This window comes from Nesoenas mayeri (assembly GCF_963082525.1).
Source record: "Nesoenas mayeri genome assembly, chromosome: Z".
Classification (NCBI taxonomy): Eukaryota; Metazoa; Chordata; class Aves; order Columbiformes; family Columbidae; genus Nesoenas; species Nesoenas mayeri.
In genome coordinates, this window is record NC_137542.1 from 66,338,318 (window position 1) to 66,351,826 (window position 13,509).

General features: G+C 40.8%; 1 protein-coding gene across 1 annotated transcript in view; it reads right to left on the minus strand.

The window, feature by feature from the left end:
- Positions 1–13,509, minus strand: part of LOC308051523 (histone-arginine methyltransferase CARM1-like) — a gene marked incomplete at both ends in the record, with an annotated part of 50,398 nt that extends 36,889 nt beyond the window's left edge. Inside the window, one exon of the mRNA XM_080361971.1 lies at positions 13,341–13,509. Within this exon, the coding sequence (XP_080218097.1) occupies positions 13,341–13,509 (169 nt within the window). The remainder of the gene's footprint in view (positions 1–13,340) is intronic.

The window sequence follows — 13,509 nt, forward strand, 5'->3', positions numbered from 1 at the left end:
TTTGTACGAAGATTTTGTCCAAGCAAAACAGACTTAATGGTCACTCCACCAAAATTTAAACACAGTGAACCTAAATGACTGAAGTTTCCAAAAAATCTGTTCACAAACAAGAATGCAAGAGGGTGAAAGGTCAGTCATATACCAAGTGGCATGGGGAGAAGGATAGAAATTGTGTTCTTTCACTTAAAGTTACTGACCAATGGATACTCTGTTTAGCTGATAGTCAAGGAAGAGGATTTAAAAACTATTAAACTCAGACAGCATGATGTGGCATTTCTCAAAGAATAAAGCAGAATTTACTTAAATAGATCCATGCCTAGCTTTCCCACATGGCCGCTATTCCAGTCCCATTTCTGAGGAAGCTGGTTTATGCAGCTGTGTTGATTGGCAATCCCATCTTTCCTAATTCTTGAACTCTCCAGCTGACTAAAATAAAATTTGGCTGACATGCCAAAACCACGCTTTTTTTTCTTCTCAGCTCATGCACGAGTTAACACCAGAGTCAACCACTGCTGGTTGTACATAAGTAGGAGATGGGGGATTCATAGTCATGCATAGCAGTGGAGTAACTTTAAGCAATCACAGAAAGGGTTGGGACAGAGAGAAGGAAGCTCTGAAGTCAGAATGAGAAAGGATGAGAAAGACACTAGGATAGACGTGAACAAAGTAAACTAGCTGAAGGAAAACCAGGATTCATCAGTTCTGATGTTCATGGAATAATTTTTTTAGCCAAGAAATCCTCTCAACAGTCTTTATGATAACATGTGAAAACATGATAACATATGAAACATGTCATGGCGTTCTTCTGCATTCACTACATCAGGCAATATTGTACCATGAAGAGAGCCTAAAACCTTACTGGCCCCTTACAGAAACTCTGCAACAGGAGAATGTATAGACTCAGTGTCTGTTAATCATGTACTTCAACCACAAGATCATCTCCGAGTCAAACCCAACTTCAAATCACAACTTAACAAAACACAATTTCATTACAAGAGAAAGGTATTTATACTGTGTCTACTTGTTTACTTTGAGCTCGCCCGCTTTATTGATTCTGTGTCTGTATGTTCAGGACCCTAAACTTTCTCAAATAATGGCAAAAGAGTCTCCTGCAGAAAGCCCAAAGCCATTTGCCTAGAATTAGGCAGCATGAATCCTGCACACCATGAGGGCACTTTTCTAACTCAGAAAACACTTTTGGAAAACCAATCCACTTACTGTAAGTTGCTTATGAATGTATGGCTAAGAAACAACTTCTTATCCCCCTGCAAGTGTTAGTTTCCTCAGAAGGTAGTATTAGAAACAAAACACATGCAGAGGTTGCCAGTATTGCATAACCTATTAGGCATTAGGAAAACATATTTTAATCATACAATCTGCCCTTTTCTGGATTAAAAAATACATGTCTCCAGACCATCTCATTACTGCTACCAAAGCAGTTCACACAGAGAGCAATTAGAGTACAGTAAGTACAGCGTACTTTTACCCAGAAACTTATGCTGACATACAAGTACTGTCCTGTAATACAATCTTACTTCAATTTCACTTTCAGTGTAGATTGATGAATGTACCTAGGCTTTTACAGCCAGTCATCAGCTGCTCTGCACAGTAAGCACACAATTCCAAAGTGTCACAGAATGGTTTGGGTCAGAAGGAACCTTTAAAGATCATCTAGCTCCAACCCTCCTGCCATGCACAGGGGTATTATTCCACTAGGCCAGGTCGCTCAAAGCCGCATCCAACCTTCCAGGCATCCAGAACTTCCCTGATCAACCCGTTTCAGTGTATCACCACCCTCATAGTACAAAATTTCCCCCTTATATCAAATTTAAATCTATCCTCTTTCAGTTTAAAACCTATCACAACAAGCCCTGGTAAAATGTCTCTCTCCAGCTTTCTTTCAAGCCCTCTGTAAGTATAGAAAATCTGCAATAACGTCTCCCCAGAGCCTTCTGGGGAAGGAGAGGGAGAGGGAGAGGGAGAGGGAGAGGGAGAGGGAGAGGGAGAGGGAGAGGGAGAGGGAGAGGGAGAGGGAGAGGGAGAGGGAGAGGGAGAAGGAGAGGGAGAAGGAGAGGAGAGGAGAGGAGAGGAGAGGAGAGGAGAGGAGAGGAGAGGAGAGGAGAGGAGAGGAGAGGAGAGGAGAGGAGAGGAGAGGAGAGGAGAGGAGAGGAGAGGAGAGGAGAGGAGAGGAGAGGAGAGGAGAGGAGAGGAGAGGAGAGGAGAGGAGAGGAGAGGAGAGGCAACTGAATTGATACCCCCCTATCTTCTTGCTGGAAATATTTATGAGCAGTAGCTGTTTACTTGGAAAATACATCTATTCTACCCACAAATGTCTTCTACAGAATTGAGCAGTAAATACTTACTTTTGTACTGGTCTTTCTCCAATTAAGATATTATGTGAACTACTGAAGACTATTTAAAAACCAAAGTGTTTTTTAAATACTTCTCCAGGTACACACTTTTTGAAACTAACGTTAAAGTTTAAAAAAACCAAAGTTGTTAAAAGTTAAAACATTTAATCACCAGAAAAGGCATTTGCCACACAGAATGACTTTTCCTAAGTATGTTTTTGGGGAATAGAAAATGTAACACTTGTTGATGTTTCCCTGGAAGGTCTCTTCATCCTGTCTCCCATGACAAAATATTTTTCATTTAAGATTTTCCTGGCCTTTATGTTTAAGAAGAAGATGATGCTTACATTAATTTAAAAATTACTGCTAATCAGCTTTAGAAGAGAGATAATTTGACACAGTTATGTACTATAAATCCCAATTTGAATACAGGTCAGCACCAACTGCATGTAGGAGGCTAATGTCAAAAAGAGATTTCCAAGCAATTCACATCCTTCAACATCACATTGTCTTTTGCCATTGATGCAAACACAAAATGAAAGAAACACAGCCCTACCAACAGTGGGCTTCAAATACTCCTGCTCACCTGTATCACACTGCCTGTTCATTCAGCTGACTCATGATGCCCATTAAGACACCAAACACCACAAAGAATGTTTACCGCCCACAACTAAGTGTAATGTAAACATCCCTCAGTAATAGTTAACCAAAGCTGGTACACTCACACAGCAAAAGACATCTTCCAAAGACACTGACTCAAGCCTGGAAGTTATCTACAGGCAACACAGTCTTGAGTTAATATGTAACCCGAGCTTTGCGGGCAAAGCTGGTTCTTACGGTGCACCTGTCAGGGTGCAGGTGTGACAGCCCCCAAACAGAGCTCTGCCTTTGTCTGCAGTCATGTAACTCAACGAAGGAAACATGGCATCACAAGCAGATCAAGAGACACCAGTTGCAAGCAGTGTTAGAAGAATACCATGGTACAGAACAGTTTGTGCCAATTTTAAGAGTGTTCCTATTTATTCGGTCAGCCTCAAGAAGATTGTCATGTTGCAATAACAAGAGACTAGAACAAGTTAATTCTAATTACTGGTGTAACTGACACATCCAGGTTTCAAAAGTATAACTTGGTTCATAAAAAATGCCGGAGACAGAAGGACAAGTTGGGATTTAGAATCATGGGCTCTAAAATTTTTCTGATACACAAGCCACCTCACTCAAACACCCACCTCTGCCTGTAATCTCAATAGTGATACCTCCTCTAAATATTTACTGAAACATTTAAAACCTCATATGTGACTAAAACTGGCACCCATAAGGTGTAAAGAATCTCTGTGACATAGACTTACGACGGTGACCATTTAGGACAACTGCCCTCCTGGTACCCTGACTGTCTGGGATGTAGTTTCTAAGGCACTTAGAGATCAAGCAAATAATCTGAAATAACCACCGAGGGAAAATTATTTGACACACAGAACAGGAGACCTACTTTAATTGTACTACGAGAAATCAGGTACTTTAAAAAAAATGAATATTTATTCCGACAGACATTAAACTTGAGTTTGAGAAATTTATTTCTCAATTATACACTAATATCTGTAAATGTATTAAAAAGTTTCTTTTCTACTATAAACAGACATGGTTTTATTTACTTGAAATCAGCAAGTATTAATCTCAGATAACTGCGGTAAACCACTGCCGTTTAGACACACTGCACCAACAAAGGGCTGGGCTTTCAAGTAAAATAGGATAAAGGAATACAATAGCACTGTATAAGCTACCTCCTCTTACTTTTAAAGGACTTAGCATAAGAAAAGCAAGAATAGCATATCATAATACCTCAGTACTGCTACTCATAAACTGATTTGATACTGCTGTTGTTTACTCAGCTTTACATTTTCAGTGCATCTCCTTCTTGTACAAAAACACTTTGGAGAGGACAGGCCTTGTGTAAAGTTACCAGATTTGCAGAAAGAGGCACCCACACTTCTTTTGTCACTTTCCAAGTCCTTTTCTAATTACAATATAGATATACTTTTATTTTTGCAAATTTTATGCCCATACATTTCTGAGAGCATCATTACATTTCAACTATAGTTTTACAAAAAGAAGACTTAAAAATAATAAGCTACCATAAAATTATCAAGGAAAAGCTGCAATGATACATGACTGTTGACCACTTGCATTTAAATCCTAACAAAAAACCAATGGTTTAAAAACCACAATATTCTCTGAACTGGAAAACCCAATATTTTCAAAGAAAAGTAGTATTTTTTTAATGTGATTTAAAAGCAATATTTTTTAAAGAATTGGTGGGTTCAGCACAGTAAAAAATGCCATCAGCAATTACACTGTATCCTTTGAGATACAATCTTCTTTCATTTTTTCACTCAAGACTAAACTAACATGCTACATTTAATATCTAAATATTTAGTGGCTACTACAAAGCATCATTAAATGTCAATTTAAAAAATAAAGTTTGTTTCCTGAAAACATTATCTTTTAAAAATCAGAGAGAAAATGAGGAGAGCAGTAAATTAAGAATTAAAAATTAAGAATCTCCTATCTATGGATCTCTAATGGAACAAGCCTTCTGATTATAAGTGACAATTTTAAAAGAGGGAAATCAATAAATTGTAGTCACTGGCCAATACATGTATAAGATTTGTTACATTTTAGTCAACAAGTCAGATGTATTTATCTTTTTTAAGCAGTAGTGTGTTGAAACCGCAAAGAAAGAAACAAAAGACGCAGACAAGTCTTCAGTCATCACTGATCTGTACTGCCTTATCTCAGTACCCTGCAGTAGCCATGTAGTCTGTAATTCTCAGCCATCTCCTGCTGCTGCTTACGAAACAGCAGAAGTATCTCAGTTTATTACTTTATTGTACTTTCATTATAGGTGATATGTTTGATATAATTTTCCTACTTCAAGAATGCTTTTTTCACTTCACAAATGTTTTTAACACATTATTTGCCATTTAACTAGAGAACAGTGTTACTTCATTTCTAGTCAGAAACACACAGCCACTGTACATGGCAGAGTACTGAAGTATTAAAACCAGAACATATTAACTAATAATAAAGATTGAAGAATTCTAGGGAAAAAAAAAAAAAAGGAACAATTTTCCATTAAATATTCCCTTCATATGTTTGACCCTAGTACCACTCTGTCTGCACCAACACTCCCTTGCATTCCCTTTATATCACGCTACTATGGAAATCAAATAAGCAGACCTGCCTTTAGGAAAACTAAATTCCTAACACAGGATTTCTGCTACAGTTTGGGAAGTGACTGTAAAGTCCAGGGCATATTTGGAACATTCCGTACATGCGACAGTGTGAAATGAATGGAAAGCCTCTCTCTAGTAGACACTCCTTAGCTACCAGAAGAACCTGGCATACAAGCAGCTGGCAGTGAAATGATCAGTCCATCATGACCTCAGTGCAGATGGTTTGTTTTCCAGATGTTTGTTATTAAATAGTTGCAATTTGTTTTCTAGATAAAAAGAACCTGATCCTACCGACAGATGTAGATGTAATGACACCCATGCTACTTCCAGGAATACTGTCAACTGAAGCCAATGGCAATAAATCACAAGGGAAAAAATACTATTAATAGTACGCATTTTTGCAGGATCAAGATTTGTGCCTGACTCACTCAAAGTTATACAGCTAAACACAAATGGATGCAAGATTTTCACATTGCACTTTCAGATGCAGAGTTCCTAATTAATTTATAGATAGCAAGTAAGATTATTGAAATGAGAAAATAATTTATGTTGACATTTACCTAAAGATGCAAATATATTTGAACATAGCTTGAGTTTCCCCTGCAGTTTAAATAAGTTAAAATGCACCCACAGAAAATTCAAGACAGAGCATGAAAAGATTGTAAAAACAACAGAGCTAGCAAAAGGACTCCTACTATGCTACCACAAACACGTGCAAGTATCCTCTGAGAGGACTGTGACATTACTACTGTATGTAAATCCTTCTACTTATTAAAAAAAACCCTAATTCAATCATCTATAGTACACATAACAAAACAGTACTGGGTTTTGGGGTATAAGAGACAGAAGTGCAAATCTAATGCACTAAATGCATTGTTGCGTACAACTTCTGCCAGCTAGTAAAACATATGTGTGATGCCAGCTTTCAGTTGCCATGTTGTTGCCTTGACTATAAACACTGATCTCTCTAGGTGGCTTTGGCTGGAGAAAAGGGACAGGCAGGAGCTGATCCAGGCTCCCTTGAAGCCAATAAGAACCTTTTCACTAATACCAGTTGCCTTTAAATAAAACTCCCCTGGCATCTATCCATTCATTTTCTCTGTGCATGCAATTTAAGTAATTCAGCAAAACAATTCCATGCCCCTACAAACCTGAATAACCTCCTTTTTTTTTCCCCCAAAGCAAACCCAGAAAAGTAAATTTATTTCAGAAGGAAGTACGTTCTCCTCCCTCAACTAAAAGCATATCCTAAACTCAATCTAAATATTTACTGCAGCATGTACTGGCTGACTCCTAGATTTAAAATCTTCCTGGTAAAGTGTCCTCTTCCTTAGCTTTGTGATCTAAAATCCAAAGATAATTCTTCTTTCTTCCTTCCTTCCTTCCTTCCTTCCTTCCTTCCTTCCTTCCTTCCTTCCTTCCTTCCTTCCTTCCCTTCTTTCGTTCTTTCCTCTATCATTCACCTCTATGCTCTAGTCAGGCTGGGAAATCCTTGAGAAACAACTGTGTTTATTACAAATATCTCAGCGGCACTGCAAAACATTTAAAAGCAAACACATACAAGCTAAGTAGGAATTTTCATTGACGTCTGACACCTACTTAGAAAGTAAGGGGAAAAAAGTGTACAAAGTACAAAAATGGAAAATCATGCATAATTTTCCATGATAACTATTTCCATCCACACTATCTCTTCTTGACATAAGCACTAGATGTTCAAAGTCCTAATTTAGTTCATTTCAAGCTACAGCAGAAGTAATAAAATCTGAAAGTACCATTATTCAGCAAGGCATTTAATGTCTTCTGGTTCATTTAGGATTCTTAATTTATTGCCTCAAAAAGATGATTTCCTGCAGTTTCATTTTACTAGCACATATTTAGGTCTGAGAAATTTCTACACTCTTTCTTCAAGGCCCTTATTCAGAGTTTAAGTTCAGAAAGAGCTGGAGTCATCTTATAAACTCACTCAAGAAGTCTTTAAACAGGCAAAGAAAGCTAACTCTGAAAACCTTCCTAGAAAGTTGTACTACTAATACTATTATAAGGGCCATCAAACCGTACCTTAAAATGACAAGTTAATTAGTACAAGAGAATGAACCCTTTTTCATGAATGTTCAGGTTCCTCAGGTGGTCTTGAACCTGATGTTATTTAACTGTGGGAGGGACTTTGCTCCCCCAGAGCCCATCTTGCAGTCCATCCAAATAAGAGGTGTGGGAAGCATGGCTGCTAGTGAAGACTGAGGCAAAAGAGTTGTGGACTACAGTCTTCTCCTTGTCCGCTATTACCAGTTTGCCAGCCTCGCTAATTATGGGGGAACACTTTCTTTGACCTTCTTTTTCTAGCTGAAGCAGACATGGAAGCCCTTCTCACCATTCCTTGTGTCATTCCTTGCCAAGTTCATCTACAGGTGTGCCTTGGCCTTCCTGACCCCATCCCTACACAATCGGGCAGTATCCCTATACTCTTCCCAGGATACTTGTCCCTGCTGCCACCACCTGTGCATTCCCTTCTTGCCCTCTTGTTTGACCAGCAAGTCTCCAGTCCCCCATGCCAGTCTCTTGTATTCCTTTCCAGATTTCTTAGAACTGGGGATTGAGAGCTTTTCATTCTATGGAAGGCACCCTTAAAAATCTGCCAGCTCTGTTCTGCTCCCTTGTTCCTGAGTACAGTTTCCCAGGGGGTCCTATTGACTAACTCATTGAAGAGCTGGAAGTTGAGTTTCCTAAACTTCAGGGTTCTGACTTTACCCTTTGCCTATGCCACATCCCTCAGGAATGAAAACTCCACCAGTGCATGATCACTGCAGCCCAGGCTGCCTCCAATCTTGGTGTCACTGATCAGCTCACTTGCACCAGTGACCAGTGCAAGTGGTCCAGTAACGCACCCCCTCTGGTAGGGCTGTGTATTACCTGGCTTAAGAAGTTATCCTCGGTGCACTCCAGCAGTCTCCTGGTATAGCCTGCAGCTCACTCTAGTACTTTTCCAGCAGATGTCGGCATACTTGAATATATAGTGGCTTCTCAGTGTAAGGCATTATAGGCAACACTATTTACTATAAACTCAGTTTCAATGCTTCTTGCCCCAGATACTATAAAGCTACTTCAACCCATCTATAGATGGTCTTATCACAGTATCCAAGCACCTCACAACTTTAAAACATTTAGCTTTACCGTATGGCTGATGGGTGAGGAATTCCCATCACCACATTTTACAGAAGGATTAGGTGTATTTTTCATGCATACACTTAATGGGAGAGCACAGAACTGAATCTAGACCTCTCAAATCTCACATTTGCATGCATAGCCAAATGTATTATGACATTTGTCATAATACACAGTATATGCAATGTGATGGTACAATATAAGAACACAAGGAGAATTAGATAGGATAAAAAGAAGTAGAAGCAAAACCAACCAACCAACAAAAGGCCTAAACCACCATCACAAACCTACTAAGCTATACAGTATACACTGTAGTTGTTTTCTGAGTAATTATTGAGCTTCCTGATTCAGCCTTCAATTTATTATCTCTGTATTAATCTACCTGCCTATATAAACATACACATGTGCATATATAGTTACACTATCTGTATTGATACAAATACCAAAAATGAATTATAATTACCAAACAATAAAGGTGAGGCATGCTCCTACTGCAAAACTTGCACTTTTTGTTTGGTCACTCTTCCAAGGTAAAAAAAGGGCCATGACTGACTAGCAAACTGCTTACCTGTTACAAAAGTTCTGCATGGAAAAAAAACCCTAGCACTTGATATATAATTTAAAAAAAACTACCAACCTTATGAAATGTAAGTTTAAGGATTTATCTGGTCAACTAACCACTGGAATACTTAGTACTATATGAAACAGCTAACAGGAAATTGCAGGATTACTGTTTCTAACCATACCTCCTTCAACTACTTTACTATTCCTTCACACAAACTATTCCACTTCAACAACTGTCTGACCTGCAATTTCCTCTCAGAATAGAATAAAATGAAATTAAAAAAATAGTGCTTTTTTTATCCCCCCCTGAAATCCTTTGTGCTGTCCTAAAGATGTAGAAAGAAGAGGAAAAGGACAACTAAGAGCCTCCATGTCACCTGCATGTCAGAGGTTATATGAATAATATGTATAAAATATTAACTATGTTGTCTTTTCTAATTTCCTCTAGCAATTGATTTTCCCCTACTAGGAAAATGAAGATTTTCATAGTGGAAAAGGAAATGGTGAATTACATCAGTTCTGCTGTTCAGAACTATTGGCAATGATTGCCCTCTACCAGCACAACGAGGCTGTTGATGCTAGAACTACCTGTGCAATGCGAGCCAAAAAGTACTTCAGAGAAACAGTAACTAATGGTATTTCAGAGCAACTAAACAAGAATATAACAGCATTAAAGCTGAGCTGCTGTGTCTAGGAGAAACCTCCAGACATTGCCAAATTTTGAAACCTCCAGTTCGATCTTCACTGGTCCTGTTTTAAGGTCACCACCTGTTTAGCTCCCAGTTGTCACAGGAAGGGGAATCCAAAAGGTCTCCCAGCCCTGAAGAAGCCACCATACTGCCACACCTGTGTCTTACGACCCTTGCCAATCTGCTCTTAGGCTTCCTTCGAGCCAAGCAGGTTGTACCCCTACAGCACTCAACATACTCACCTGCTTGCTGCCTTGGGCACCCGTACATTATAAAGTCCAGTGTTGCTTCCCACTCTACACATATTCATACTACACTGGGAAGATTCTTGCATTCCCCTGTCCGACGTATAAAACAGATCCATTGCCTGATAAAGCATAATCCTTCATTCTTCTTTGTTTTAACATCCCGCATTTATTTGCCAGTTTCTACGTGTCTCAGGATCATAACCAGTTGTTTCACCTATGGAGAAATTCTACTGCTTCGGGTTCCTTTCTGGGGAACAGAGTGGTTGCATTGATTTCTCTTTACTTTAGATGCTGTATTGCCCCCATGTGCATCCAAATGAAAGGGAAATGTTAAGGCTGGAGCTGGTATAATTCTTACTGACACTGCCAGTAAGGAGCATGAACTCCAGCAGTCAATCAACCACAGCAGGACTCACACGTTTGCCTTTAAAATCAGCATAATTTTTGACCAGACAGTTTGACCAGGGGCACATTGAATGTGTACATTAAAAGTGTATGCTTTGTTCTCCAGAAAAATATTTCCTGATAAATATTCCCTTACCAGTGAAGAAAGTAGAAGGTATCCTCAGCTAGAATGGGGGTTTGTTTATTTTTGTGTTGTTTGGTGTTGCTTGTTTGTGGGGTTTTGTTTTGTTTTGTTTTGTTGTTATTGCTTTGGTTCTTTGGACTGTTTCTGTGTGATTTTGTGGGTTTGTTTGTTTTTAGTTTGCTTGGTTTTTTTTTTTTTTAAATAATCAGAAAATACAGCAAGATGTGTTTAAAGAATCACAATAACTACAACAAATTATTTTTTCCAAACATAACCAATACATAGCTTTGGGAGATGTATTCAGGTACAAAGCTTGAAAAAAAGTAATTTTTATTGTTTCAATGTGAAGTATGCACCTAAAAAAAAAAAAAAAAAAAAAAGTCAACACTTCAAATTACGTCAATTTCTTTATTGCTTAAATAACCTGTATCTTACCAACAAGAACAAAAGGCACCATGGTATGATCAATTCTATTCAAGATTTGTAAAACAGTTTTTCTCTTCATAGCAAAATTGTCCATCCTAGGTGAGACAACATAATAGTAAGATCACTTTAATGAGCAGATACTAATGCTAGAAAAACACACTGCATTTGCAGCACTAATAATAGGGTATGTCATCTATCTGTTTACAGACACTTTCCTCTCACCTACCACATAAAAGTATTCAAGCATCAAGTTACTGAAAGAAGTAAAAGCTTGCACCTCAAAACAGGTCTGCAAAGTTCTCCTCCCTTGGCAACAATACATTGATGCCCACTGATGCACTCTCATCCAAAACTTATTAAATGAGTCTTTAGTAAATGACCCTCTAGTGTTGTTGGGTATTAAAAAACTAAACAAAAACAAAACAAAAACAAACAAAAACAAACCTCCATGTCTACAGAGTTTCCAGTTCTGTCCCACGTGAGCACTTCCAATTAAAACAAGCAAGCAAACAAACAAACAAACAAACCCACCAAAAACAAAACCCAAACAAAACAAAACAAAGTAAAACCACCAAAACACACTGATAACTTTGAATTTCACTCTGCTGCCAACAGGTCTTTCATTCACTTGTATGCATGGATGAACCACAGACCAATCTTCAAAACAATACAATGCAAGACAGAAGCACATGTCAACTGATTAAGCATCATCACTCATGATTTCTAAGATGATATGTTAAATGACTGATAATGCAAGCAAATATTCAGTATCAACTGGCATCTGAACCGATTTACACTGCTGACTGAAAAATGAACATGACTGTAATCCATCTACTCCAGCAATCCTTTCAGAAGTTACTGAGGTTGCTTTTGAAAAATCAAAGTCACAACAGGCATCGTGTGTCGAGACCTGCTAAGGATTGGTCTCATATTCACCCATCTCACTGAGAGCATTTCTAATTACTTTCTATATCTACAGCAATTTCAGTTTTCCCTGGTCTTCCCACCACCCAGATTCAAGTAGGTTGTTTTATTTTAAAATACTGACTCTGCTTCTGTCCTGTAAATACACAAATCCAAAAGAATGACTGCTTTGGAGAAAATCAGTAAAGTGTGTGCATGCTGACATCACCTGTGCATCTTAGGACAGCCTACCGATCATGAGCTGAGCCAGAGAGGCTTCAGGGCTAAGCGCTGCCCTTCTAGACCAGTTCGGACTGTCCCAGCAGCGCAGCACACCCGCGGCACGGCTGCCCAGCTGCCAGTAGCAGGAGAAAGACAGAGTGCTGTTTATAAACTACAGGGTGGCTTCTTTACTTCCTCCCCTTTCCAGTTTTGTTATTTTATCTCTTTGATTTGGCTACATAAGAAGAAACCAAGACGTCGTCCTTCAGATGGGGGGGGTGGGGGGGTGGAATATCTTCTGACCGTCCCTAGCTACAAACTCTGTAACGCTTAAAAACAGAGAGGAAAAATGACCCCGACATTCGAGTTTGTACCTTTCCCCGATAAAGCAACCTTTCACTGCCGAGGCTGGCACAGCAGCACACAGGGCAGCGCTTTGCCCACCGTGCAGACGGGACCAGTTCCCGCCGGCTGCCGGCGCGACGCCCGTCTGGAGTTCGAGCCGGCTCCTCACCGGCAGTTCATCGCTCTTCCACTTCCCCGGCCGCCCCAGAGCCCGGCAAGCCCGAGGAAAGCAGCTACAGTGGCCATCTGCTGCATGAGCCGAACTGAGCCCGGCAGGGACAGGGCAGCCGCTGCAGAGCCCGGCGCCCACCGGGGCAGGTGCCGAACCCCCAGCCGTGCCCCGTCGGGAGAGACGCGGTCCCAGCGCCCACAACCCGCACAGCGGCCGCTCCGCACCCCGGCCGTTCACGGCCGCTAACGGCCCGGGACGCGCCGCACGGCCCCCGAGGCAGCCCCTCGCACCGCGCTGCAGTGACAGTCGGAGCTGACAGCCGGGCGGGCCACAGACCCGCTTCTCCCCGAGCCGTCAAGAAATGCCCGGCCCCGGCGAGAACCAGCCACTTCCCGGCGGAGGGGAAAAGCGCGGACCGCCTGGGCGGCGGAGTCGGGGCCGCGCGGGAGGAGGAGGCCGAGGGCGACCGGCAGAGGCGCGACGGGGCTCGGTACTTAACCGTCTGTCACAGCCACGTCCGCGTCCTCCTCTCTCGCCCGCACCTCCAGCTGCAGAGCTTCCTGACCGAGGCTGGTGAGCTGCAGCCCCGCCGCCAGCTCCTCCCTGGCCAGGAGCAGCTTCACGCTGCACAGCAGCAGCTGCTGCGTGTGCGGAGACGGAGCGGCCAT